The sequence below is a fragment of the Erpetoichthys calabaricus genome, chromosome 6, assembly GCF_900747795.2.
Source record: "Erpetoichthys calabaricus chromosome 6, fErpCal1.3, whole genome shotgun sequence".
NCBI classification, from domain to species: Eukaryota; Metazoa; Chordata; class Cladistia; order Polypteriformes; family Polypteridae; genus Erpetoichthys; species Erpetoichthys calabaricus.
Window position 1 is genome coordinate 128,457,320 of NC_041399.2, and position 27,934 is coordinate 128,485,253.

Below are 27,934 nucleotides of genomic sequence, written 5' to 3' on the forward strand. Positions count from 1 at the left end.
CCTCAACTAACCTACAGATACGCTCCCCGCTCCACCCTCCAAACACATTGGTGTGTCTCTGGTACAGATGTAACCCATCAGCGTGGAACAGGTCCCATTTGTTCCAAAAGGAGTTCCAATACCCAATACACCTTTACCCTTCTATCATGCACCAAGATTTGAGCCACATGTTAAGCCTTCTCATTGCCACAATCTTACCTGGACTGACACATAGCACAGGCAGAACTTCAAAGACTACCTTGTCAGTTCTGCTCCTCAGTCCGATACCCAACTTGTTAAATTTGGTTAACAGAAGTAACAGACTACCCTTATGTATGTCATTTATTCCAACATGGACAATGACAACTGGATCTATCCCCACTATGGCCAATACCCTATCCACCCTTCCAGGGAGGTCCCCCACCTCTGTCTCTGGAGCAAACATGTGCTTCAATTCCCCAACTATCACTACCTCTTTTTCTTACCTCTCTATGTTGGTTGATTTTCTGTTACATTAAGGTTAATTGCTTTATTGATTGTTAATCTACATTTGTAAATGTATTAGTTATTACATTTTTTCACTTGCAGCATTCAACTGTTTTTACCTGTTCTACTACACTTGCTGAACAAACAGGCCCCTGGCCTAATGTTATTTGATTATGTTTACCTCTTTTGTAAGTCACTCTGGATAAAAGAATCTGCAAGCAAATACAGTTAGGTCCATAAATATTTGGACAGAGACAACTTTTTTCAAATTTTGGTTCTATTACCACAATGAATTTTAAATGAAACAACTCAGATGCAGTTGAAGTGCAGACTTTCAGCTTTAATTCAGTGGGGTGAACAAAACGATTACATAAAAACGTGAGGCAACTAAAGCATTTTTTAACACAATCCCTTAATTTCAGGGGCTCAACAGTAATTGGACAAATTAAATATCTGGAAATAAAATGTTCATTTCTAATACTTGGTTGAAAACCCTTTGCTGGCAATGACAGCCTGAAGTCTTGAACTCATGTACATCACCAGATGCTGGGTTTCCTCCTTTTTAATGCTCTGCCAGGCCTTTACGACAGCGGCTTTCAGTTGCTGTTTGTTTGTGGGCCTTTCTGTCTGAAGTTTAGTCTTCAACAAGTGAAACGCATGCTGAATTGGGTTAAGATCAGGTGACTGACTTGGCCATTCAAGAATTTTCCACTTCTTTGCTTTAATAAACTCCTGGGTTGCTTTGGCTGTATGTTTTGGGTCATTGTCCATCTGTATCATGAAACACCGCCCAATCAATTTGACTGCATTTAGCTGGATTTGAGCAGACAGTATGTCTCTGAACACCTCAGAATTCATTCGGCTGCTTCTGTCTTGTGTCACATCATTAATAAACACTAGTGTCCCAGTGCCTCTGGCAACCATGTACGCCCAAGCCATCACACTGCCTCCACCGTGTTTTACAGATGATGTGGTATGCTTTGGATAATGAGCTGTTCCACACCTTCTCCATACTTTTTTCTTGCCATCATTCTGGTAGAGGCTGATCTTGGTTTCATCTGTCCAAAGAATGTTTTTCCAGAACTGTGCTGGCTTTTTTTAGATGTTCTTTAGCAAAGTCCAATCTAGCCTTTCTATCCTTGAGACTTATGAGTGGCTTGCACCTTGCAGTGCACACTCTGTATTTACTTTCATGCAGTCTTCTCTTTATGGTAGACTTGGATATCGATACGCCTACACCCTGGAGAGTGTTGTTCACTTGGTTGGCTGTTGTGAAGGGGTTTCTCTTCACCATAGAAATGATTCTGCGATCATCCACCACTGTTGTCTTCCGTGGACGTCCAGGTCTTTTTGCGTTGCTGAGTTCACCAGTGCTTGCTTTCTTTCTCAGGATGTACCAAACTGTAGATTTTGCCACTCGTAATATTGTAGCAATTTCTCGGATGGGTTTTTTCTGTTTTTGCAGCTTAAGGATGGCTTCTTTCACCTGCATGGAGAGCTCCTTTGACCGCATGTTGTCCGTTCAGAGCAAAATCTTCCACATGGAAGCACCACACCTCAAATCAACCCCAGGCCTTTTATCTGCTTAATTGATAATGACATAACGACAAACTTGCCCACACCTGCCCATGAAATAGCCTTTGAGTCAATTGTCCAATTACTTTTGAGTCCCTGAAATGAAGGGATTGTGTTAAAAAAATGCTTTAGTTGCCTTACATTTTTATGCAATCATTTTGTTCACCCCACTGAATTAAAGCTGAAAGTCTGCACTTCAACTGCATCTGAGTTGTTTCATTTGAAATTCATTGTGGTAATGTACAGAACTAAAATTTGAAAAAAGTTGTCTCTGTCCAAATATTTATGGACCTAACTGTACATGTAAATAAGGATTTTTCACCATAATGCCCTCTCCTAACAAGGTTTGAGTTAAGCACCACAATCTACTATATAATAAAAAGCTAAGGTCTGTTTTATTGTGTCCTTTCCCTCATCAGTCACTATGGCTTTGCATATGCAATCAAAAGAAGGAAACGCAAGTGTGAGACACATAAGAAGTAAAGGAATAAAAGGGACACTGGGAATCGCTTTCAAAGATGTGAAGTATAAAAGCAAACAGGAAGAAAGTAAGGCGCATTGAAATGAAACAGTCCGAGAAGCAGGTTTTATTGGAACGACCTCAAGATGGGGAGCGCCAGTCCAGGGAGGTTCAAACATATGAGGATTCTGGGTGCAAAACAATATGTGGCTATGGCAGTACTTGTGCATATCCAGCCCTTGGATGGATAGATGGATGGATACTTTATTAATCCCAAGGGGATATTCACATACTCCAGCAGCAGCAGCATATTGATAAAAAAAATATTAAGAGTGATAAAAATGCAGGTGTAACAGACAATAACTTTGTATAATGTTAACGTTTACCCCCATCCCCCCCCCCCCCCCCCCCCCCCGAGTGGAACTAAAGGGTGGCATAGTGTCGGGGAGGAACAATCTCCTCAGTTTGTCAGTGGAGCAGGACAGTGACAGCAGTCTGTCGCTGAAGCTGCTCCTCTGTCTGGAGATGATACTGTTATAATCTATTTCATGATCTACTCCATTATTGTGTAAATCAAACAACATTTACTTTCCACAGTTATAAACTGAAATTTAAGACAGACACATAAGAAAACTGTGTGTGTCCACAGCTATATCAATCCATGCACACACTTACAATACTTCCTAGTCCCCAATAACCCCAGCACCCCTTCTTAAAGAAGCTATACCCCATTAAAACTGAATCGTTATCTACATCTATACTTAATACAGAAACTAATCTTGAACTACTAAATAAATTTAACAAATCTTCAAATTAACAAAATATAAAAATGTTAATACAAAACTTGGCTCACACAAAAATACCAAAGAAAGGTACTGAAGGTACACGTAGAGCAAGAGAAAGCAAAAATTTTAAAATTTGTTCTAAAACTTGTCTTCAACAGATAACAAGGCTAGTATTAAAATACAAAACATTTTTAATTAAAAAAGGGAGTCCTCTGCAAAAAATAACCCCCAATGCAACATATTGAAAGACATTGCAAAGAATACTTTTTGTTACCTGCCAAACCTCAGATTTTAAGCACCTTCTAATTTTGATACAATAGTTAATGTTTAGTCTAAATCTCGAATTATCAAATATAATAAAAACCAATTGCTGGTATTCAGCATCACAAAATATTTTTTATCACTTTAAAAAAATTTAACAACACAGCTATGTCCTCCTTTTGCTAATGTTCACCCTCACTTACTGCATCATGTCCTGGTACAATATCGAAGTGTATCAAAATCATAAAGTACTGTAGAAGCTGATGAAGGCTGCACAGAGCTTTACCGGCACCCAGCTGTCTTTTGTTCAGGACATATACAACTGTCAGTGTCTTTGATAGGAAGACAGTATTAAAGATCTCTCCCATCATACATTATTGCCTTTCTCACTCCTCCATTATGGAAAATGGTTCGGGACTATTATAAATTGCACCAGTAAATTCAGAGACAGCTCCTCCATTGTGCAAAATGGTTCGGGACTATGTTCAGTAACCTTATGCAAGTAATCAGTCAATCATAACAACAAATACTATAACATAAAAAGGCACGAATGAACAATACATGTAAATACAATATATATATAGTACATATTTTATGTACTGCACTTTTCAGAATATTTGTGTTACTGTTTCTGTTCTTAGAAGACATGCAAGTATGAATTTCATTGCACACATTGCAGTAAACCTTAACTTGAAACATTAGATTTAGACTGTCACGATTCTTGTACTACAGACAAGCAGCAAATCAACAAACTGGGCATTGACATCCCAGTTGACAGCAAATGGATACTCTACTTCCTGACTGGCCTAGCACAGATCCAACTAAGGTCTAATTCCTTGTGATCCTCTGTACAGGCATTCCTCAAGTGTGCTACCTTAGCCCAGAATTCTATTCTTTGTACCCAAAAAAGTATGTGACTAAATTCAACTACTTCCATATAACCAGATTGCCATTACAGTTGGTCTACTTATTAAGGATGATGAACATGCATACAGGACTGAGAGAGCAGAGTTGAGTTTATGGTGCCAGGATGACAAAGTTGCACTTAGTGTTACCAAAGCAAAGGACAACATTATTGACTTTGGAAAGTATTGAAGAAGTCACACATCAATCAGCACTGATGAGCCTTTAGTGAGGAGTATCACTTTTAGATTCCTAGGACTTCAGTTTCATATAAGCTGAAAATAGATAAAAACATTAGTGCCATCCTGAAAAAAGCCCATCGGTATCTCTACTTTTTATGGTGGTTGAGGAAATGGAGAATGAGTGCAGCAGCAACTGGCATATTTTACCACTATACTGTTGTAAATATTTTGACAGTATAGTATGATGGAAGACCTTAATGTGGGAAATATAACCTTCACAGTGGAAATTGCATGTGAACACCCTTTCAAGAGGTAAAGTTGTAGCTACCAGTGTGGAATATTTAGAGATAACCTAAGCTAAATACACCATCAAATGCAATGCTTACCTCTGACATTTCATTAAATGAAATTTCAAGACCATAACAATCAGCTCAGCCAAATATTATACTTGTGTTGTCACTTTCTATGTGAAATGAGGAGATACCCACTTTGTATGTTTCCTTTTACTTTTCTCTGCAGAGGGGGTTAAAAAAATTAATTAAAAGAAAACATTTAACTGCTTCTTACTGTAAAATGCAAATCAACAGTGGCCTCATATTTCTCATTCATATCACATAAGAAATGCATGCAAACTAGAAAGGTGAGATTTCAGAAAAAATAATTTTAAAACCTTACACAGTACATAAACATAGCAGGTTATAAACACAGACAAAAAAAAACAAAAATATAATCAAGACTAAGCTACTGCAGAATAACAAAAAATTAACAGCTTCTGCAGTCCAGCTAGAAGTACAGAAAAGAAAAGGTCCCAATCCATTACAGGCACAATTTTCTCTACTCTTTGAATATAGGTAGAGCAGCAACAGAACAAACACAATCAGATTTAAGAAAAGTTTTAACAATCTAAACAATCTGCATTCTGGCCTGATAAAACACATTACCTGGCTAATTGCTTTTCAAATACTACCAGTTACATAACGCTGTGGGCTCTGTCAGTGCCAACTAGGATACTACTGTATGTTACTGTATGTATGTTTTTAATACAGAGACTCTAATATGGAATTGGCCCAACCTTTGCAGCTAGAACAGCTTCAACTCTTCTGGAAAGGCTTTCCACAAGGTTTAGGAATGTGTTTATGGGAATTTTTGACCATTCTTCCAGGAGAACATTTGTGAGGTCAGGCACGGATGTTGGAAGAGACAGCCTGGCTCGCTGTTTCCACTCTAATTCATCCCAATGGTGTTCTATCGGGTTGAGGTCAGGGCTCTGTGCAGGCCAATCAAGTTCCTCCACACCAAACTCGCTCATCCACTTCTTTATAGACCTTGCTTTGTGAACTAGTGTGCAGTCATGTTGGAACAAGAAGGGGCTATCCCCAAACTGTTTCCGAAAAGTTGGGAGCATGAAATCATCCTAAATGACTTCATATGCTGAAGCATTAAGAGTTCCTTTTACTGGAAATAAGGGGCCAAGCCCAACCCCTGAAAAACAAACCATAATCCCCCTCCACCAAACTTTACACTTGGCACAATGCAGTCAAGACAGTACTGCTCTCCTGGCAATCACCAAACCCAGACTTGTTCATCGGACTGCCAGACAGAGGAGCATGATGTATCACTCCAGAGGACACGTATCCACTGCTCTAGAGTCCAGTGGCGGTGTGCTTTACACCACTGCATCCAATGCTTTGCACCACTGCATCCGATGCTTTGCACCACTGCATCCGATGCTTTGCACCACTGCATCCGATGCTTTGCACCACTGCATCCGATGCTTTGCATCGCACTTAGTGATTTAAGGCTTGGATGCAGTTGCTCGGCAATGGAAACCCATTCCATGAAGCTCTCTGCTCACTGTTCTTGAGCTAATCTGGAGGCTACACGAAGTTTGGAGATCTGTAGCTACTGACTCTACAGAAAGTTGGCAACTTGTTATAATACAACTAACAGTTGACCATGGAATATTTGGTAGCAAGGAAATTTCACAATTGGACATATTGCACAGATGGCATTCTATCACTGTACCACACTTGAATTCACTGAGCTCCTGAGAGCGACCCATTCTTTCACAAATGTTTGTAGAAGCAGTCTGCATGCCTAGGTGCTTAAATTGTATACGCTTGTGTCCATGGAAGTGATTGGACCACCTGAATTCAATGATTTGCAGAGGTGTCCCAATACTTTTGACAATATAGTGTATTTGTAGTGACAAGAGAGAACTGATGAATGACAGGAGCCATGGGATAATACTTACACATAAAGTGATTGGAGAAGTGAAAAACAAAATATACTAATATAGACACCAAATAGAATGCCTCTTGGTAAACAAGGGCAGAACACAGTCAAAACCAAAGAATACTTGACCATGTTAAAAATTTTTGATAAGATCACTCAGAAAAGACCACATTCAGATGTGGTTAAAAATGTAAAGCGACCTTATTTAACACAAGTATAAATGCAAATGCATTTTTATCCACACTCAACAACCACAAGCCATTCTGAATACTGCATCTCTGTCCAGAAAAGATGCAGACACTAGAGACACATTTAATGCCACGTGTAAATATAATTGGGTTAAATGATATCGGCACACAATCTAGATAACAGAGCGTGGTTAATGCCAGGTAGGGGACCATAATGTCCTTCAGGATGACAACGGTTAAGTTTAAATTTATTGTCATATGTACATGGTACTAGGGATCCATTATATTTATGTCTCCTATATACTAGTGACAATAGTACAAAACAAACGCTACATCACCATACATTAAATACAATAGATAGATAGATAGATAGATAGATAGATAGATAGATAGATAGATAGATAGATAGATAGATAGATAGATAGATAGATACTTTATTAATCCCAATGGGAAATTCACAATATCATATATGATGCCATAAAAAAGTATTTGCACCATTTTTTATATACTCCAATGCAAAATTTTGACACAAAATGCTTTTAGGTTCTCCATTAAAACCTTATACTATATAAAGGACACTTAAATAATAAATTAAACTTTTTGTAATAGTTTGGTCATTGAATAAATAAAATAAGTTAACCTACATCAGCTGGCACTGATTGAAATAAGTAAATCAATCTAATTAAGAGGAAAACTAGAGTCAGCACAACACAGCCAACCTTGATTACATGATCAATACACTGTAAACCTTGTATATTCTGATCCTTAATCAAAAGATAAACACAGTATCTTTGCTAAGTGTACCAAACAAACTTTTTTAAGTTCAGGAGTGTTAAATGGCAAGTGAAAATATAAATGTAATAAATTTTTTGAAACCCACTTAATCCAATTCAGGACTGCATGGGACCAGAGTCTTTCTCAACAGTAAGATGCAAAGCTTGATCCAGTCCTGGATGAGGCTCAACTTCATTGCAGGACCCACTTACTTACACACCCACACTAAGTCAAATGATGCAATATGCACATCTTTGGGGACTCATGAGGAAAACTATGAGGAAAGTTCATCCAGAAACAGAGAAAAACACAAATTGTATATGGATAATGACTAGACAAGGATTCAAATCCAAGATGTTGTTTGTGACATGCAGCATCACTACCAGCATATTTTATACATTAAAGTAGGGTGTAAATGTGTAGCATATGGTGTATTAACTTAACCATATTTTCCAAAATTTACAAGGTTAACCTACTCCCACCTCCTGCTTTCCACATTTGAAAAATTTTGAAATGTAGTAAAGTAAGGAAGTAAAACAGGAAGTAAAATGCACAAAGTTTTGAGAGAATTGATGAATGACAGCCTAATACTTGTAGATAAAAAGTGACTGGAGAGGTGAAAAAACAAAATGTGCTATTATGGACACCACATAAAATGCCACCTGGTCAACAAGGTCAGAAGATGGTCCAAAATCAAAATAGCTGGGTCCAAGATGACCTCTTAAGGCCAGGTTTATACTTCACGCGACTGTGTTATAGCTTCACTGATTAAATGTTGTAAGACAATTAACATCAGGTTAACTCAGTTTAAAAAGCTTTGTGGTCGCTCCTACACAATAAACTGGCTTGATGAATGTTACGACCAAGATTGGTATAAGAAGTATTCATTCATTGACAATCACAAAATGAGTTTTAATAACAAACTACGGTCCCTACTGAGCAATCAATGTAGTGCCGAGATCAAAATGTACTTCAACTGTTCCGTTTACAAAACAGTAGCACGAAGGTTACTTGTGATTACATTACTATACGAGAATGTCTGGATGTATTTAAACAGTATGTTACTACTGGCTAAGACTATTTGTATTGCAACAGGACTCATCATTCTGCTTTCTCAGCATCGCTCCTCACCTTGCGGCTTGCATAAGGGGACTCCAACCGTAGTGATTCCGGCTATCCACTGAAGCTCCTTTTCTTAACAAGAATCGAACCAAGTTCTCGTGTCCACCGGCAGCGGAAAACTGAAGTGCTGTGTTCCCATCCCCATCGGTACAATCAACAAGTTGCTGCACTACAGCGGAATACGGACTCTGGCTACCTAATGCGCCATCCAGGCCTTTCTCCCCGGCCTCCGTTGCCCCTGGTTCCAGAAGCCGCCAAACACCCTCGCAGTCGCCCTCATCGCAAGCCCGAAACAATAGCTGGGAGCTTGATGCCACACCGTAATCCATGAGACAAACAACACTTTTTATCGATGATGATTTGCATTCCAGCTAACAAGTTTACACCCAGCAATCTCGTTTTAAGAACATGTTCGCCATTGCGGATCAAGATCGATGAAGTCCAACTGTGGACCTCCCTCTACAGGCCATTAAAGCAGATTTGAAAGTTTTACTCCAGAACACGCCCTCTTGGTGACATTGCATCTCGGCTTCATAGCTACGCCCCTTGCAATTCAAACTAAGCACTGTACTGCAAGCACTGTAAAAGCTGTTGCCCAAGGATCTGAATTGTGCACCGGAAATCTTTCTGATGCTCTCAACAGACACTGAAGTAGATTGTATTACTGAGTAAATCTCAAAACTAACGTTACGTTTGACGAACTATGAGTCTCTGGTTAACTGAATATTAAAATCTTGAAATACACTCATAATAGTTGAGTAAAAAGAGGTGCTTTAAAATCACTAATGACAAAATGTATCCCAAGTCGAATCGCGAAACACAAACAAGGATGCTTTCGCTGTTTAAACGTAATGCAATACATTTGCACCACATCCTCCGCAGTTCCCCCTTTTCTGAAGATTCTGCTTGTAGTGAAAAGTCAAACAAAATGACACCTTTTATTGGCTAACTAAAACGATTGTAATCTCTTTAGTTAGCCAATAAAAGGTGTCATTTTTCTTGACTTTTCACTACATTCATAATGGCTAATACGGTACAACACCCTAGTACTGAAGATTCTGCTGACATTCCTCAGCTCCAGCGTTCACGTCACTGCCCCGCTAACATCTGTAGGCGTAATCTATTTGGAACAGGAAATCTTTTAGGAGGTAAAATGAAAATAGTAGAGGTGGCAGCTATGCAGCGTTGAAAATGGAATTTAGACTAAAGGTTTAATTACTGTATATTTTAATATGCCTTAATAGTATTTTTGTATCTTATACCTAAACATTTTTTCCTAATCAGCGCTTTAATTTGACTGTTCATAAGACAAAAAATAAACATTTTATTTCTAAATTATTTTTTTGTAGAGACCCTTATGTGACATGGGTAAGAAAAAAAAATGATGGTGATTTTTTTTGGTAGGGGAAAACTTCTTTTGATTGGAGAAAAAATATTTCGGATGAGAAGAAAAAATTATTGATAAGAGAAAAAAAATAGATGTGGGGGGAATTTTTTTTGATGAAAAGAAAAATATATATGTTGCTTTACTTCGCAAAAGACATTGCCTTGTGTAGTTAGTGTCATCCTGCATTCATATGCTCTGGACTTCCTGTGATGGCTAATGAGGGACTGATTAAGGATGTGCATATGTGCAATCAAGTGACAAGACACTGAACAAACGTCATTGATATTCATTTAATTTGGCGTGTGCTGTAAATTTTATCTGAACGGGGAAGCCAGTGATTATCCCAGCAGCGCTTGGTATAAGACAAGAAACAACCATGCTGTTGCCTGTAACATCGTGCGTGCGTGTGGAGAAAGAGGTGAATAAAGCTGCTTGTAAACAAGGGGCATTAACTGAACAAAAGTTACATACATACATTTAACTTTAATCAATTAAAGTTTAGTAGGTTTGGTATAAATGTTTTACAGCAGGAACAGTAGTGATTATTTCTTCCCATTTAACTCTTTATACTGTACTGCACTCATCGAAGGAAAGAAAATGTTAGCCTAGCTAGTATAGATGTTGTGTTCAACTCAGTCCCTTGTCCCCCCTGCCCAAGATGTCAGTCAAACCTCGAAATCAGTGAGGAGGAACCTCAACAGTCAGAGAACAGATAGATCCAAGAAGTTCAATAAATTCTATGTTTTGTGCTAGTTATTGTTTGAGGTAATAAATCAGTTCAATCTTGTTGCTTGATTTGGTATGTTTGAAGCACAGTTCACAAAACACCTCTTTGCTCCACAGTACATCTGAATTCTTAAATCCATGTAATCTCCAAATTAAGAACTGAATTACCTTTTGCAGTTGTTTCCGTCTTTCACCTCTTATCTTTTTGCAACTTAAATATGTGTCCAACACATTTGTTCTTGGTCACCTTATCAGGTTATCAGAAAATATTTAGTTACATTTAAAAAATGCAATAAGCAGAACTTTGTACTCTCACAGAACTCTCAATGAAGTGTAATTGATTGTCACCTATAAAATTATAATAAATACTAACTATGTTACCCATATGAAACGGGCTGGCTTGAAATCTAAGTAATTAATGTAGACTTTAGCATTAAGGTTTACAGTGCACCATTTCTTGGAATGTAATTTGTACTGCATATAGTAATAGAAAATAATAAAATGCATTAAAATAAAATGCATTGCTACAAATGTTTTTGATAACCCATCTGTTGGAATGACAAATAAAATGTAATTGCTTTTATATGCCATTTCGTATGGGATTAATTAAGCAGTGTCAATTAGTCAACAGGGTGCTGGCAAAAATTGGGCTACTGTTGGCTGAACAAGGAGAAGAAGAGGGGGGAGAAATGTCCAGAGGCAGGTGGAGAGGAGGAAGGTAAAGAGAGTGGAACTGAGGGTAAGAACTTTGAATGCTGGCAGTATGACTGGTAAGAGGAGAGAGTTAGCCAATATGATGGAGAGAAGGAAGTTTTATATGTTGTCCTTGCAAGAGACTAAATGGAAGGGGAGTAAGACCAGGTGGATTGGAGATGGATTCAAATTGTTCTATCATGGTATGAATGGGAGGAAAAATGGGGTAGGAATTATTCTGAAGGAACAATATGTCAAGGGTGTTTTGGAGGTGAAAAGAGTGTCAGACAGAGTAATGATTATCAAATTGGAAACTGGAAGTGTGATGATGAATGTTGTTAGTGCATATGCCCCGCAAGTTGGGTGTGTGATGGATGAGAAAGATGATTTCTGGAGTGAGATGGATGAAGTGATGGACAGTGTACCCAAGGAACAGAAAGTGGTGATTGGAGCAGATTTCAATGGATACAGTATGTTGGTGAAGGGAACAGAGGAGATGAGGAGGTGATGGGTAGGTATGGTGTCAAGTTGAGGAATGAAGAAGGTCAGATGACAGTGGATTTCAGGAAAAGAATGGACATGGCTGTGGTGAATACATATTTCAAGAAGAGGGAGGAACACAGGGTGAAGTACACAAGTGTAGGAAGATGCACATACGTAGATTATATCCTATGCAAAAAAATCAATCTGATGGAGATTGAAGACTGCAAACTGGTGGTAGGGGAAAGTGTACTTAGGCAACAGAGGATGGTGGTCTGTAGGATGACTTTGGAGATCAAGAAGAAGTTGAGGAAAGTGAGGGCAGGGCCAAGGATAAAATGGTGGAAGTTGAAAAAGGAAGACTGTAAGGTTGAGTTCAGGGAGGAGGCAAGACAGGCACTGGGTGGCAGTGAAGAGGTGCCAGACAGCTAGGCAACTACAGCAGAAGTAGTAAGAGTGACAGCACGAAGGGTGCTTGGCGTGACATCTGGACAGAGGAAAGGAGGAAAAGCAAACCTAGTGGTGGAATAGGAAAGTACAGGAGAGTATCCAGAGAAAGAGGATGGTGAAGAAGAAGCAGGATATTCAGAGAGATGAGTACAAGGAGATAAGGCACAAGGTGAAGAGAGAGGTGGCAAAGACTAAAGAAAAGGCGTATGATGAGTTGTATGAGTGGTTGGACAATAAGGAGGGAGAAAAGGACCTGTACCGATTGGCTAGACAGAGGGACCGAGCTGGGAAAGATGTGCAGCAGGTTAGGGTGATAAAGGATAAAGATGGAAACATACTCACAAATAAGAAGAATGTGTTGAGCAGATGGAAAGAGTACTTTGAGAGGCTGATGAATGAAGAGAATGAAAGAGAGAGAAGGTTGGATGATGTGGAGATAATGAATCAAGAAGTGCAACGGATTAGCAAGGAGGAAGTGAGGACAGCTATGAAGAGGATGAAGAATGAAAAGGCCGTTGGTCCAGATGACATATCTGTGGAAGCATGGCGGTGTTTAGGAAAGATGACAGTGGGGTTTTTAACCAGATTGTTTAATGCAATCTTCGAAAGTGAGAGGATGCTTGAGGAGTGAAGAAGACGTGTACTGGTGTCGATTTTTAAGAATAAGGGGAATGTGCAGAGCTGTAGTAACTACAGAGGGATAAAATTGATGAGCCACAGCATGAAGTTAATGTCAATGTCAATGTCAATTTATTTATATAGCACATTTAAAACAACATAGTAATGCTGTGGCCAAAGTGCTTTACAATAATAGAATAAAAGAAAAGCAAAATAATTAACATAAAACATAAATAGAAATAAAATATATGAACATAAAATAAAATACATAAAAAATAGAAGTAATGTTATATAATCACAAAGAGGAAACCATCAGTATTACTGAAGGTCATTGAATGCAAGTGAATAGAAATGAGTCTTTAGTCTTGTTTTGAACAGTTCAATTATAGACGACTCCTTTATATGATGAGGTAAAGAGTTCCACAGGCAAGGAGCAGTAGCTGCAAAAGCCCTGTCCCCTTTGGTTATACACTTGGTATGAGGGACAACCAGAGACAACTGACCAGAAGATCTAAGCACTCTGGATGGCTGATGTAAAACACACAGTTCAGATAAATAGGCAGGAGCAAGCCCATGTAAAGATTTAAAAACTAGCAGCAAGATTTTAAAATCAATTCGAAAACTGACAGGCAGCCAGTGTAAAGAAGCTAAAATAGGAGAAACAGTCATACTTTCTTGCACCAACCAGAAAGCGAGCGGCAGCATTTTGGACCAACTGTAACCTGCGTATCAGAGATTTGTTAATCCCGGAATACAGCAAGTTGCAGTAATCGAGGCGAGAAAAAATAAACGCATGAGTAGCTATCTCAAGAAGATAAAAAAAGGCTTTATCTTACTTAATAGACGAAGTTGGAAAAAGCAACTCTTGACTACAGAATTTACTTGTTTCTCAAAAGAGAGGTTACTATCAAAGGTAACACCAGGATTGCGGACTTGAGGTTTAGAAAAGACAGAGAAAGAGTCGAGAAGTCCAAGACCAATTTGGGCTTTAGCTGGTGGACCCACTATAAGCACCTCTGTTTTATTTTGATTTAGGTCAAGGAAATTATTAGCCATCCAGGATCTTAGTTCAGACAGACAGTTGTGGAGTTGATTTGTTGTAGAGTTGCAAACAGGAATATAAACCTGAGTATCATCAGCATAGCAGTGAAAAGCAATGTTAAATTTCCTAAAAATAGATCCAATAGAGTGAAGGTATATAGAGAATAAAATAGGACCCAAAATGGATCCCTGAGGAACACCATATTTAAGAGGAGCAGTAGATGAAGAAGAGGAATTAAAAGTCACTGAAAAGTGTCTACCAGTTAAATATGACCTGAACCAGTTAAGAGCAGCCCCTTTGAGCCCAACAAGATGTTCAAGCCGCATCAGCAATATTTCATGGTCAATGGTATCAAAGGCAGCGGACAGGTCAAGAAGGAGAAGGACTGCCGCATCACCTGAGTCAGTAATAAGAGAGATGTCATGGAACACTTTCAGGAGTGCCGTTTCAACACTATGAAAACGCCTAAAGCCAGATTGGTAGATCTCAAATAAATTATTGGAGTTAAGGTGATCAACCAATTGATTATAAATAATTCTTTCTAGGATTTTAGCCAGAAATGGCAGTTGGAAAATTGGACGAAAATTGGCTAAAACTCCAGGATCTAATTCTGCCATTTTTAAACGGGGATGGATTGCAGCATGTTTAAAAAATGAGGGCACAACTCCCAAACTAATAGAATCATTGATAATGGCTATGTTATGGGAAAGAGTAGTGGAAGCTAGGCTAAGAAGGGAGGTGATAATTAGTGAGCAGCAGCATGGTTTCATTCCAAGAAAGAGCACCACAGGTGCAATCTTTGATCTGAGGGTGGTGAAGGAGAAATATAGATAAGGCCAGAAGGAGTTGTATTGCATCTTTGTGGACCTGGAGAAAGCATATGACAGGGTGCCTTGAGAGGAGTTGTGTTATTGTATGAGGAAGTGGGGAGTGGAAGAGAAGTATGACAATGGTGAGGTCTGCAGTAGGAGTGACGGATGCATTCAATGAGGAGGTGGAACTACATCAGGGATCAGCAATGTTGATGGACAGGTTGACAGATGAGATTAGACAGTAGTCCTAGTGGACTATAATGTTTGCTGATGACATTGTGATCTGTAGCAACAGTAGGGACCAGGTTGAGGAGACCCTGGAGAGGTGGAGATATGCTCTAGAGAGGAGAGAAATGAAGGTCAGTAAGAACAAGACAGAATACATATGTGTGAATGAGAAGGAGGTCAGTGGAATGGTTAGGATGCAGGGAATATAGTTGGAGAAAGTGGATGAGTCTGCGGTGGGTTGGCACCCTGCCCGGGATTGGTTCCTGCCTTGTGCCCTGTGTTAGCTGGGATTGGCTCCAGCAGACCCCCGTGACCCTGTGTTTGGATTCAGCGGGTTGGTAAATGGATGGATGAATGGATGAGTTTAAATACTTGGGATTAGCAGTACATAGTAACTGAGATTGTGGAAGAGAGGTGAAAAAGAATGGGTAGAGAAGAATGTCAGGAGTAATTTGTGACAGATGGGTATCAGCAAGAGTGAAAGGGAAGGTCTACAGGACAGTAGTGAGGTCAGCTATGTTATATGGGTTGGAGATGATGGCACTGACCAGAAAGCAGGAGACAGAGCTGGAGGTGGCACAGTTAAAGATGTTAAGATTTGCATTGGGTGTGACAAGGATGGACAGGATTAGAAACGAGTACATTAGAGGGTCAGCTCAGATTAGAAGGTTGGGAGAGAAAGTCAAAGAAGCAAGATAGCGTTGGTTTGGACATGTGCAAAAAAGAGATGCTGGGTATATTGGGAAAAGGATGTTAAAGATACAATTACCAGGCAAGAGGAAAAGAGGAAGGCCTAAAAGAAGGTTTATGGATGTGGTGAAAGAGGACATGCAGGTGATGGGTGTAACAGAGCGAGATGCAGAAGACAGGAAGATGTGGAAAAAGATGATCTGCTGTGGCAACCCCTAATGGGAGCAGCCAAAAGAAGTTTAAGAATGTTTGTGATGTATCATTTGTTGGAATGACAGAAACATAGCAACCAGACAGACTTACAGACACTCTTACCCTTTCACTTAAGGTGGATATTGCCAGTGCTTAATGTATAGCCCAGCCCTAAATTTTCAATTTTTTTTGTGATTGAGTTGATATGCCTTTCCTGAAGTAAAACTTTTAACACTTTTCGCTCTGTGGGAAAATGCATTATCATCCTGAAAAAAGACTTCAGTATCACCCAACCTGTTTTCTATCGATGAACTGAGAGAAGTGTCCAGAATTTCAATATACACCAGTGCATCAACTATTGAGGTAATGATTGCCATCTCCCCTGGTCCTTTACCCAACATGCAAACCCATATCATAATCGAGTGGGGATATATGCTTGTTTTCTTCAGGCAGTCATCTTCTTTAGGATGGCAGCAGACAAAAAGTTCCATCTTTCCATCTCTTTGGTCAATGGAGATTTGTGATTCATCAGTGAAAATCACTTTCATCATAGTATACAGTGACATAGTGCTAAACTCATAACTCTAGGGGCTGCTATTGAATTGGCATATGAAGTGGAACAAATTAAAATTTTAGAGAAAGAGGCTGGAGGTCCAGTGAAGGTGTGTTCTAAACAATTAGATTATAAGGACTGGGATTGGCAATAGCACCTTAAGAGTCTTTGGAAAGAGGTTTATGAGTTAAAGGTACTATCTAATAATCCTCACCAAGTACAACATAATAGGAATATTAGGAGGGCTGACAGGATCCTCATTCAGTAGCCAAAGAAAAGTGTGCTGGAAGTGTGGCCTTACTGGACATTTTTTCATTGGAAATGGTCAGGGTGGAGTTAAGGGGCCAAAGTTCCACACATAGTAAAGGCAACAGAGTGGCAACCTCTCATTGGTAGTGTGATGTGTCTTGCCACCACTGCATGGGCTGTAGGGAGTGGAAGCAATGTTGGGGTGGAGTCTTGGGGGAAAACTTTTTGTGAGGGTTTGGGGCACCTCCCTAGAGAAAGAGCTGAGTGACAGGGATCAGGGTTAATTAACAGTGCGTGGAGAAAAGGGGAGGGGGTGGTCAGAAGTGGTAGTTGTTGCTTTGTTGCTGGAGCGAGAGGAAGACAGCATCAGGTTGAGAAGGGAGTGAACAGTTAAAGAGCAGGCAAGAGGTAGATAGGACAAAGGCAAATTATTTTTGTTATTTTGGAGGTGTCCCCATAACCCAGACAACGGGAGGTGGCAGGGCACCGTTTATATCGCAGCATATTCAATAAAAAGCCAGTCGGCATTTGGAAGACTCCCCTGGACAAGCGGCTCCTGAGTGTGTTTTATTTGACAGGATGTCACAGTATATATTTGGAAGGAGAAATTGAAAGTCAGAATTGTACAATTCTGATAGAGACAGCGGTCCAGGTCTCTGTATTCAGTCAATCATTATGGGTTAAGAGGAAGTTATCTAATCAGTTAAAGCCCCATGGGGGAAGTATAAGAGCTGTTGACTGGTGAAAACATCATTGGGAATATGGGATGCAAATTTGATTTCATTTTATTGTGTGAACTGGTGGTGGTAGATTCCCTGATGCAATATGTTCTATTGGGGATGGATTTTCTAAATAGATATTGGACAGTAGTGGATGTAGCAAGGAGACAATGTAGGTTATTGGGCATTTTCCCTGGTTCGCGTCATCTGAGGGGAGGCTGTCTGTGAAGATGTTTTAGTGGATGATATTGTGCTTGTTGTCCTGCGGTGGGTTGGCACCCTGCCCGGGATTGGTTCCTGCCTTGTGCCCTGTGTTGGCTGGGATTGGCTCCAGCAGACCCCCGTGACCCTGTGTTCGGATTCAGCGGGTTGGAAAATGGATGAATGGATGGATATTGTGCTTGTGCTAGTTTTACTTAAAGGGATAAAAATGTGGCAGTTTGATTGTTGGGGTCCAGGTTACTGATTCCCCTGTTTCTACAAATCAGCATACTCCTGGCCTGTGGTCAGTGGCTTCTCTGGTGGATTAATTGGGCTTGAGGGATTAGGGACTGATGCTGAAGAAACTGGGGTCCTGTAGTTTTTATTATAGTGGATGTAGAGTCGGGGAAAAAGTATATAGCATATTACAGTACTGAGACTGAAGATCGTTGGCCCATCATGATAGGGCTTTGAAAGTTTCCCCTTCATTTGAGTAAGGAAGTGATGTAATTCGGCCTTCCTGAGGTTCACAGGCTGATCCTGTCCTTTTTCATAAGAGAAATGGTGGTATTGGATTTTGTGTGGATTATAGGCATCTGAATGATATGAGAATTCAAGATGCTTATCTTCTTCCTAGGGTAGATGGCACATTCGATGCTTCTGGATCTGTAAAATGGTTTTCTACACTAGACTTAGCTAGTGGTTTTGGCAAGTGGAGATTGACCCTTGCTATCGGGAGAAAAACACGTTTACCACAGAGCCTGGATTTTTTGAGTGTTCCACAACCCAATTGGCCAGACATTAAATTTGAAGTACAGTGCATCCAGAAAGTATTCACAGCGCATCACTTTTTCCACCTTTTGTTATGTTACAGCCTTATTCCAAAATGGATTAAATTCATTTTTTTCCTCAGAATTCTGCACACAAAATCCCATAATGACAACGCGAAAAAAGTTTACTTGAGGTTTTTGCAAATTTATTAAAAACAAAAAAACTGAGAAATCACATGTACATAAGTATTCACAGCTTTTGCTCAACACTTTGTCGATGCACCTTTGGCAGCAATTACAGCCTCAAGTCTTGTTGAATATGATGCCACAAGCTTGGCACACCTATCCTTGGCCAGTTTCGCCCATTCCTCTTTACAGCACCTCTCAAGCTCCATCAGGTTGGATGGGAAGCGTCGGTGCACAGCCATTTTAAAATCTCTCCAGAGATATTCAATCGGATTCAAGCCTGGGCTCTGGCTGGGCCACACAAGGACATTCACAGAATTGTCCTGAAGCCACTCCTTTGATATCTTTGCTGTGTGCTTAAGGTCGTTGTCCTGCTGAAAGATCAATCATCGCCCCAGTCTAAGGTCAAGAGCACTCTGGAGCAGGTTTTCATCCAGGATGTCTCTGTGCATTGCTGCAGTCATCTTTCCCTTTATCCTGACTAGTCTCCCAGTTCCTGCCACTGAAAAACATCCCCACAGCATGATGCTGCCACCACCATGCTTCACTGTAGGGATGGTGCCAGGTTTCCTCCAAATGTGACGCCTGGCATTCACACCAAAGAGCTCAATCTTTGTTTCATCAGACCAGATAATTTTCTTTCTCATGGTCTGAGAGTCCTTCAGGGTGCCTTTTGGCAAACTCCAGGCGGGCTGCCATGTGCCTTTTACTAAGGAGTGGCTTCCATCTGGCCACTCTACCATACAGGCCTGATTGGTGGATTGCTGCAGAGATGGTTGTCCAGCTTAGGCCAGCTGGGAGTTGATACAAGCTGATGAAAATTAGGCCACTACTTGTAAAGAACTTTCAGCTGTGGTCACTATTATGTGTTACTTTAAACATTATGTGCTTGGGGGAGAATTAACTTTAAGGACAGATCATAATTCCCTACAGTGGCTTCATAATTTTAAGGATCCTGAAAGTTGATTTGCCAGATGGCTGGAGCAGTTGGCACCCTTCACATATACTATCCTGCTTAGGGCAGGGTAAAAATCATAATAATGCTGATGCATTGTCCCATCTGTCACAGGAACAGGACATTTTTAGTGTAAGAGTGGAATCTGAGAGAAATGCAAGAATCTGACAGAGACCTGGACAGATAGTAGTTTGATAATAATAAGGTGGTAATATGACAGTAGTTCTGTATTCAAGGCCTGGATTAAGGAAATTTTCTACTATTTAGGGACAACTGATAGAAGTTGGGATTTTATATGTTAAAAGCAATGAAAAGAAAGAGGGGACATAAGAAAGATAGTGCTACCTAGGGCATTGATTCCAGTGGTACTAAATCTACATAATAACTGATTGGGTAGACATTTGGGATTGGAGAAATTGTTAAGGAAGGTGAGGTCTGCGTTTTACTGACCAGGATGGACACAAGATGTTAAAAGATTGGTGCAAAGTGTGTGAGGAGTGTGCAAGAAAAAAAACCAATGTACCAATAGTTCAGGGCCCCATTAAATATCTCTACAGTTAATCATCCATTGAGAAGAGCAGCAACTGATTTGGTGGGTCCATTGTCCCTTTCAGAGTCCAGTAATCAGTAAATTCTTGTTGTTACTGATTACTTTACAAAATGGGAAGGAAGCAAACACTGTGGCTAAGGTTTTTGTTGAACAGTTTGTGTGTAGATTTGGAATTCAGCACACTAATCATAACAGTAAAGGAAAAATTTTTGAATCTATACTTTTTCAAGAAGTCTGTAGCCTACTTGATATTCATAAGATCTGTGCAATCCCTTACCATCCATAGTCAGATAGAATAATGGAATGACTGAATCAAACATTGACCATGATGCTTGTAATATTTATTAATGCTAGCCAATCAAATTGGATAACATGTTATCTTATGTGATGATAGCTTATGTTAGAATTCCAAATTATATTAATCTAGCATTTAATGCTAAATGCCTCCCGGGGTGAAGGTATCTGACATAGAGGCTACATTGAACCTTCTAGCTAACAAAGTACCTACATTATTGCCACATGTCAGCACTAACAATATTTACTTACAGCAATCTGAAGTTTTAAAGGAGAACTTCATATCTCTATGCACCAAAGCAAAAAAAACTTCAGAATTCATGTGCCTGGCCTCTCCCCAAGATTATGTAAAGGTAATGTGATTTATAGCAGACTAGCTGAAATAAATACCCAGCATTGCCCGGGAGGAAAATAAAGTTGTTTTTTTTATTGTTTGAGAAAAATATAATTTTAAAAAAACACAACTTTAAAAATAAAAATAAATTAACAAACAATGAAGACTCACTAATGTGCTTGTCTTGTATGTATGTTATCATCCAGTTGACACTCGGGACTAGCCAACTCTATTTAATTTCAACAGCAACAGGGGCAGGGTGGTGCTCAAACATAAAAAATGCTGGCAGTCACCTCCAGTTCGCCTTCTGGTGGTCGTTCTAAGTGTCAACTGGATGATAACGTGCATACAAGACCGCAAGATCACCCCCCACCTCTACCCAGAAGGGGGTGGGTTAGGGTTGATTTCACCCTACAGTATTTTTTGTTGACCAATGAGAAACATGTGTACCAAGTTTCATGAAAATCACTCCAGCCGTTCGGAAGTGATGCTGTAGCACATTCATACACACACATACATTGACTTTTATATACATAAATATCTGAAATACCTGGCGTTGCCTGGGAGGAAAATAAAGTTTTTTTTTTTTTTTTTTTTAGTTGTTTCAGAAATATATAATTAAAAAAAACACAACTTTAAAAAAATAAATAAATTAACAAACATTGAAGACTCACTAATGTGCTTGTGTTGTGGTCTTGTATGTATGTTATCATCCAGCTGACGCTCGGAACTGGCCAACTCTATTTAATTTCAAAAGCAACAGGGATGCGGTGGTGCTCAAACCTAAAGAATGCTGGCAGTCACCTCCAATTCACCCTCTGGTGGTCGTTCTGAGTGTCTACTGGAAGATAACGTGCATACAAGACCACAAGATCACCCTCCACCCTACCCAGAAGGGGGTGGGTTAGGGTTGATTTCACCCTACAGTATGTTTAGTCGACCAATAAGAAACATTTGTACCAAGTTTCATGAAAATCGCTGCCGCCGTTCGGACGTGATGCTGGAACATACATACATACTGTACATACATACACACATTGGTATAGATTACTTCCTTTCACTGTTTGTTAGAGATGGTGTGAAAAAAAACATAGCTTTTGTGAAGAATTGGGATGATTTTTGGAAAAGACCTTAATTTTTCATTAGAGATGGCCTTCATCCTAATTTGAGGGTATCTTGTGTTTTATCCCAAAATATGGCAGCAAAACTGTCTGGCCACCTGATCAGAGCACCATACAGACCACAGCTTTGTGTTCTTAAACAATAGCCTGTGATTTATTCCACCTGTTACTATCCCATAGCTGTTATGGCACATCTTTTATATTTAGTCTTGATGCAAACCTTAAATTACTTGATAACCAAAAAATAAGGAGCATAATTAGACCAAGAGGAAAGACCAGATCCTCTACCAGGGGTACCTGTAATAGTAACTTAATTCAAATTAAAAGAAAATATATATCACCAGTTCAGAAACATTTTGCAGTTTTAAATGGTGTTGATTTAACATTTGCTCTCTTGGAAGTAAAACTGCTTTTGTAAATGAGATTATATGAAGTACAAAATCTGATTTGTCTTCTCACTGAAACCTGGCTTATTAAATCTGAACCTAGCCCCCTAGCTGAAGCTTCACCAGATAGGTGCACATTCCTTCATAAATCTAGAGATACTGGTTGAGGAGGTGGCCTTGCAATAATTCATTATGACAAAATGCAAACCGCTTTCAAAAATTGAGGTGAATTCAGGTTCTTTGAAGCGCTCATTTTAAATTTCACAACTGACTCCAACACAATTGTAGAGCTAAGGCCATATTCGTTGTTCATTACAAAATGGCAGCATTTTATCTGATTTAGCTATAAATTATGATTTTGTGGTGTTGATGATGGGGATTGTAATGTACACATTGATATGGAAACTGACACTTTTAGCAAATGTTCTACTTATTTGTTAAATTCAGTAGGATTTTGTCAGATTGTCAACAGTCCAACTCCTAATCATAGCCACCCATTAGACCTAAAACATACAGAGTTCAAATTCAAAATTTAATTAATATTCCATTAAATTAATAAAAAAGAAAAAAGAAAAATTAGTCATCAATTAGCTTCACTTTCACCTTACACATCACAATTTATTTGAGAAATTCCAGTCTGGCTTCTACATCAGTCATAGTACAGGAACAGCACTAAAACATGTTGCAATCGACATTCAGATATGGTGTCCTGATGGCCTCAGTACTGGGACCTTTACTGTTTTCACTTTACATGCTTCCACTGGGATTTATCATTAGAACACCTAATGTTAATTTTTACTTGTACTCAGATGACACCCAGTTATACCATTCTTTTAGGCCAAATGACGTTTATCCAATGTTGTCCTTAACTAGATGTCTTAGTGAGTTAAAGGAGTGGATGGATAAGAACTACAGTACTTGTCTTTGAACACAGATAAAACAGAAATATTAATTGTTGGAAGGAATGATGCTCACCACAACAATATTTTGTCATTATTTAACTCATTTGGAATCATGATTAGTTTTACTTAACCAGCTCTCAGTCTATGCGTTATGTTTGACACTAGCATGTCATTTAAAGCACAAATTACAAAACTGTCAAAAATATGTTTCTCCATCTTAAAAATGTTGGAAAATTAAGGTATTTTCTGCTGAGAAATTAATTAATGTGTTTATTTCAAGTAGGACTGACTATTGCAATGAGATGCTTACTGGCTGTTCAAACTAGTGATGGGAACTCCGGCTCTTTTCAAAGCTTCGGCTCTTTTGGATCGGTTTGTTGGCCAAAGTCTCTAAGACTCTGAACAAATCTATATCTTAATATGTGATAGTTCTATATGTAGTGAGGGACATAATCTATTCTTTCATTTTGCTTTGTAGTTTATACTATTGTATTGTATTTCTGAGGTGGCTTGCTTCATCCTAGGTATGACGTTAAACTGCATCCGGCCATGCAAGCAGTCCTCCAACTCGCAGGGAAATCATGAGGGTTGGTGGCAGGATTGGCACTCCAGCCACCGTAAAAAAACTTCACATAACTCCGAGACGACAGAAAAGACTCCTTTTTTGCTCTCCATGGGAGTAGCTCTGCTGCAGCTGCCCATAGGAAGGGTGCTTGCATCATGAAGGGAATGGGGGAAAGCCCTCGGGAGCCCCATCCTCGGAAGAGTCAAAACCATTGGAGAGACAATGGGGTCAGGTCTGTTGGGAATCGGAACTGGTGTAGTGCTGGGGCGTTGCCTGCTACACGGCATGCACTCGGGTCCCAATTTGAGGCGGCCCATACGGGTAGGCACATGGAACGTCTTGTCTCTCAGGCAAGATGATCATCTTCCTCTGCTGTCGGAGGAGCTGCGTAAACTCCGCATTTAAGTAGTGGCACTCTCCGAGGTGCGCAGGCCGGGGACTGGCCAGATCTCTGCAGGTGGGTACATCTTTTATTGGTCTAGTCGCTCTGATGGCTGTCATACTCGGGGAGTAGCTGTTGCTGTAGCGGGTTGGCTTCTTCCGATGGTGTCCGATGTCACTTCTTTCATTGAGCGTTGTGAGCTGCGAAGCTGATCGCACCCCCAGAAGATACAGACGCCCCTGGGAAAACCCCTAAGAAACATAGACAGATTACCTTTACATTCCTCCTTTCCCTTCTGGCCGGCTCTGTCGCGTAATGTGCCTCTTGCGCGGTGCTCCACCTTCTTAAAAAGCCTGCACGGGCTTCTCTCAGTTTGTTAAATTGATCTCCTTCTCTCTCTCTCAGACATTCTCTGCTCCTAGCGGAACTGTCATCTCTGACTTGTCATGGAGCACGTTTAAACTTTCGAAAAAAGACAAATGTTTGTTTGCAGTGCTTTGAATAAAGTTCCTTTTCCTGTGTCTCTGTGCAAATCTGTGACCCAAGCGTGACAAGTGGTACCAGGAGTGGTTGCACAGATGGATGCACAGTTGGAAGCCGAATACATTTTTCAAATCGCCCAGAATGTTCCACTTCCTTACGATCCGGAGGATGATCCTCCTCCACCTCTGCAAAATGTTAGGCGAGTTGTTCCTCTGCCTCCTCTTCCGGACAATGCTAAGAATGTGCTGACGAAGATGGGTCCGTCTGATGACCCAGAGATGTTTCTTTTGGTTTTTGAACAAGTGGCGACTTTGTTAGGAGATGGGACAAACGTCACTGGGCTGTTATCGTCACCCCGTTTTTATCTGGGGACGCCCTTCTTTCATTACGAAATGTACCTACTGATAAGCTTGGCGATTATGGTTTTTTGAAGGATCAAATTGTTTTGCGTAAAGCCACGACATTTTTGTCTAAAGGTTTTGCACTTTATGACTGGAGATTGAATATGGACGGTTCCATCTGTGCACAAATACAAGATTTGATTCATAAAGTGCATTGCTGGTTCGAGGGGTATAAGATGGAGCGCATCGTGGAAAAGGTTGTTATGAACATAGTGCTGTTCGGAATACCTGCACCTCTCCGAGATGAGTTTCTTCGTCACAATCTTGAATCACTGGGGGTTATAGCTCATCGGTTGGAAGGCTCGCAGACCACTTTGAGAACAGGCGGTGGGTTCGGTGCTCTGTATGCTCTGTTACAACCTCAGAGGGACCGCCCAGGACATCCTCGTCAACTTGACCGTGGACCGGAACATCATCAACCATCAGCAACTGATCCTAGGATGTCCTCGGGAAGACCTCCAGGGAACACAGCTGGTGCAGTTACGAATGAGATGCCTGCTTCTGGAGAAAGGGGCCGTGGTCGTGGACGTTGCCGTGGATATTTCGGCAGTGGCGCTGAACGAAGACGTTTCTGGTGCGACCAACCGGGTCACTTGGTGAGAGATTGTCGCCTCTCTCCAGCTCAATCAATGGAAGTTTGCGCAGCGGAGGTTTGTTGCTCAAATACTCCGGATCCGTCGAAAAAGAAAGATGGCTTATTTTTCTCGGTGAAGTTCGGGGACCGCGAGGTGACAGCGTTGTTGGACTCAGGTAGTGACCTTTGTGTGGTCAGACGCGACTGTCTTGACGACAGTTACCATAGTAATACTGAGACTGTAAAAATACATTGTGTACATGGAGATGTTAAAGACTATGAGACATTGCTTCTTCCTTTAATTTATAAGGGTCGTCACTTTAAAGTTTGGTCTGCTGTTTCTGACTCATCCCCTTGGCCTCTGCTGATAAGCAGAAGGAATGCCCTTTTTCCTCCTTGGGCTCCCCTTTGCCCTATGCCTATTTTGGATGTCCCCTTTCAGAGGGTGGGATTAGATATTGTAGGCCCTTTGCCTAAGACTAAAAATGGTTTCCAATATATGCTGGTGTTAGTTGATTATGCAACGCGATATCCAGAAGTGGCTGCTTTGAAAAAGACCAAATCCTCCGCAGTAGCCAAAGCTCTGTGCGTGATTTTTACTCGTATTGGCATTCCTAGGGAAATTTTGACTCACCAAGGCACACCTTTTACTTCTCATGTGATGAAACAATTATGTAAAAGATTCGCTATTAAGAAATTGGGCACCACTGTTTACCATCCTCAGACTAATGGTTTGACTGAACGGTTTAACAAAACCTTAAAACAAATGATCAGAAGAGTGGCTCATAATGATCCCACAATGTGGGACATCGTCCTGCCTTTTGTTTTGTTCGCGGTGCGGGAATCACTGCAAGCATCCACTGGTTTGAGTCCGTTCGAGCTGTTATTTGGCAGGCGCCCAAGAGGCATCCTGGATGTTGTACGAGAAGAATGGATAGGACATGAAACAACATCTCTCGGGGAGAGTTTAGATTCCTTGCAAGATAGAATTTCTAGACTTTCTTCTATTGCTGTGGAGCATCAACAGCGAGAACAGGAAACACAAAAATGTCTTTACGATAGACGCAGTCAGCTTCGCGAATTCAAACCCGGCGATCGTGTTTTAGTACTGGTACCGTGTGACCCGCACAAATTCCTAGCTAAATGGCAGGGCCCGGCAGTTATCGAGGAGCGTATGGGACCAGTAAACTACAAGGTTAGAATACCAGGCCGGTGAAAACCATCCATCCATTTTCCAACCCGCTGAATCCGAACACAGGGTCACGGGGGTCTGCTGGAGCCAATCCCAGCCAACACAGGGCACAAGGCAGGAACCATACCGGGCAGGGTGCCAACCCACCGCAGCCGGCGAAAACCATTCCAAATTTTACACATTAATCTCTTAAAGAAATGGCATGACCGACAAGAGGTTCACACCGCAGCCGGCGAAAACCATTCCAAATTTTACACATTAATCTCTTAAAGAAATGGCATGACCGACAAGAGGTTCACACTTCCTTGGCTGCTGTTTCTCAAACTGATGTTGTCATTGGTAACGATTTGACTGATTCACAAAAGACAGAGTTATTAAAGTTAACAGAACAGAACACTGATGTTTTTTCAGACTTGCCAGGCGTCACTAGTTTAGCAGAATATAAAATCACCACTGAACCAGGTGTTCGCGTACAGATGCGGCCATTTCGAATCTTGGAAGCACGAAGAAATATTGTGCGCGAAGAAGTCAAGAAGATGCTAGAGCTAGGTGTAATTCGAGAAAGTAAATTGACTGGTGTAATCCGGTCGTGTTAGTTCCCAAGCCAGACGGTTCAGTTCGCTTCTGTATCGATTTTAGGCGCTTGAATAAGGTGTCTAAATTTGATGCTTACCCAATGCCCCGGGTAAACGAACTCTTGGAAAAACTGGGTCAGGCGACCTATATTTCCACGCTGGACCTCACAAAGGGTTATTGGCAGGTGCCTGTAGAGGCTGACTGTTGTGAGAAAACGGCATTTGCGACTCCTGATGGACTTTATGAATTTACAAGACTCCTGTTTGGTCTTCA

The 27,934-nt window shown here is 40.5% G+C and overlaps 1 protein-coding gene across 1 annotated transcript in view; it reads right to left on the minus strand.

Annotated features, from left to right (window-relative positions):
- The window catches only part of LOC114653540 (ankyrin repeat and SAM domain-containing protein 6-like), a 271,092-nt gene extending 261,654 nt beyond the window's left edge, over nt 1–9,438 (minus strand). Inside the window, exon 1 of the mRNA XM_028803920.2 lies at nt 8,960–9,438. Coding sequence (XP_028659753.1) covers nt 8,960–9,279 — 320 coding nt within the window. The 5' untranslated portion in view covers nt 9,280–9,438. The remainder of the gene's footprint in view (nt 1–8,959) is intronic.
- Between the last annotated feature and the right edge of the window lie 18,496 nt (nt 9,439–27,934).